This window comes from Austrofundulus limnaeus, unplaced genomic scaffold (genome assembly GCF_001266775.1).
Source record: "Austrofundulus limnaeus strain Quisiro unplaced genomic scaffold, Austrofundulus_limnaeus-1.0 Scaffold123, whole genome shotgun sequence".
Lineage (NCBI taxonomy): Eukaryota > Metazoa > Chordata > Actinopteri > Cyprinodontiformes > Rivulidae > Austrofundulus > Austrofundulus limnaeus.
In genome coordinates this window covers 1,333,362-1,335,180 of record NW_013952525.1, presented here as the reverse complement: position 1 = coordinate 1,335,180, position 1,819 = coordinate 1,333,362, and the positions used below count along the sequence as shown (strand labels likewise).

The 1,819-nt window shown below is 44.5% G+C and overlaps 1 protein-coding gene across 1 annotated transcript in view; it reads left to right on the top strand.

Annotated features, from left to right (window-relative positions):
- The window catches only part of mrpl2 (mitochondrial ribosomal protein L2), a 7,578-nt gene that overhangs the window by 972 nt on the left and 4,787 nt on the right, over positions 1-1,819 (top strand). Inside the window, exons 4-6 of the mRNA XM_014015145.1 lie at positions 1,006-1,147; positions 1,222-1,337; positions 1,426-1,536. Coding sequence (XP_013870599.1) covers positions 1,006-1,147; positions 1,222-1,337; positions 1,426-1,536 — 369 coding nt within the window. The remainder of the gene's footprint in view (positions 1-1,005; positions 1,148-1,221; positions 1,338-1,425; positions 1,537-1,819) is intronic.

The following is a 1,819-nucleotide window of genomic DNA, read 5'->3' as shown; positions in this document are numbered from 1 at the left end:
TAACAAGCTGGAATGAAAACAAGCAGAAATGAAATAAAAGTAACAACTTTCTACTTCTTGCCTTTTTTAAAAATGTAAAGAGTAGGCTGAAAAATAATTACTCAAGTAAAGTACAGATAGCCAAAAATTCTACTTAAGTACAGTAAAGAAGTATTTGTACTTAGTTACTTTACTGCTCTGAAAACTAAAGGATGATGGTTTTTATGGCTCGGTTTGATCATGTGGAGCAGGGCTATCAAAGTCATTCATCAAAGGCTATGTGAGGGTTTTGATTATAATTAAATGTTTCGTGTTTAACTTCGATTAAACGTCACATTCCTGAGCACCGCTAACACTGAGCTCTACCTGGTATTTCCTGCATAGAAACACCGTTTTAACACATCGTCTTATAAACACTGAAAAGACGTGTACGGCTGACTGAGTGTGAAATAAATCAAACAGAAATACTGTGAAAGGTTAAAATAAGAGTTTTACTCACTGAGATGTGGCGAGTAGCTGCCAGCTTGAATTTTGAACTCACCCATTTTCCACCAGGGAATTCCCACGGCAGGGGTGTTCCAGTTTAAATTTACGACTTGTAAGTGGGAGATTCCCACTTCCAAGCACAACTGGTCCACAGCAAAAATATGTATAAATGCTGTGAAATGTAGATTTCACACGGCTGCTTCTGAACCGTGTGCAGCTCCACCTAGTGGTGGGATGCTGTCACTGCATGGGTAAAATAATCAACATGCATCATGGGAGATGTAGTTTATGGTCAATGCTGACTTTAAATCAGCTTATTTTAAGACATTAATAAATCTGTGAAGCTCTCACGGGCCACTTTTGGTTCTTGGGTCTTGAGTTTGACACATGCTCTACAGCAGTGGTTCCCGAATCACACAAGTCTTAAAAGCTGACTAATATCACGTTTTATAAAAATAAATAACGGTAACTATCATGTTTTATTGTTCCTGAAGCGTTCCGATGTTTGTAGAAGCCTCTGATCGTTGTTCTCTGTCGCAGGGAGGATCAAAACGCACGGGATTGGCGGTGGCCACAAACGAAGGTACCGATGGGTGGACTTCAACCGACTGCGATACGAACCCGGCAAAGAGGGCAAGCCTTTCGAGGAGAGGGTGATGGAGGTGCGGTACGACCCGTGCAGGTGAGACCYGAGCTTCACCTTCAACACAACGGGTGAAGATGATGAACTCCGCTCAGTGACCGCTCCCTCCGCAGGTCTGCTGACATCGCTCTGGTCGCGGGCGGGAACCGCAAACGGTGGCTCATCGCGACGGACAAGATGCAGGCTGGAGACATCATCAAAACGTCGGGCGTCATCGGACGCATGGCAGGTTGGAAACGCTCCTCGGGTCAGAATGGTTGTCCCTGAAGAGTTCAGAAGACAGGAAGTTCACGCTCGTCTCTCGGCTTCTCTTTCAGTGGCGGCCAACGATGGCGACGCCTACCCGCTGGGAGCACTTCCTGTGGGAACGCTGGTGAACAACRTGGAGGTCCTTCCAGGCAGGGGCTCAGAGTACATACGGGCTGCAGGTAATGGCTACTGTTAGCTCTGTGGTTCCTTTAGCTACTATACCAGTTTGTGTTTTACTCTTTTTAGGTTTTAGCTAAAAGTAGGGCTGGGCGGTATGACCCAAATTTTATATCTAGGTATTTTTCAACAATACACCGGTTTCACGGTATTTGACGGTATTTTTTTTCCTCACAGCTCAGCTGATAATAAAATGTACAAACTTTGCCTCTGTATCACTGTTTCCCTCCTCTTGTACGTCTTTTCTTCTTTGCCTGGTTATAGACAGTAATCATGCATTTAGGT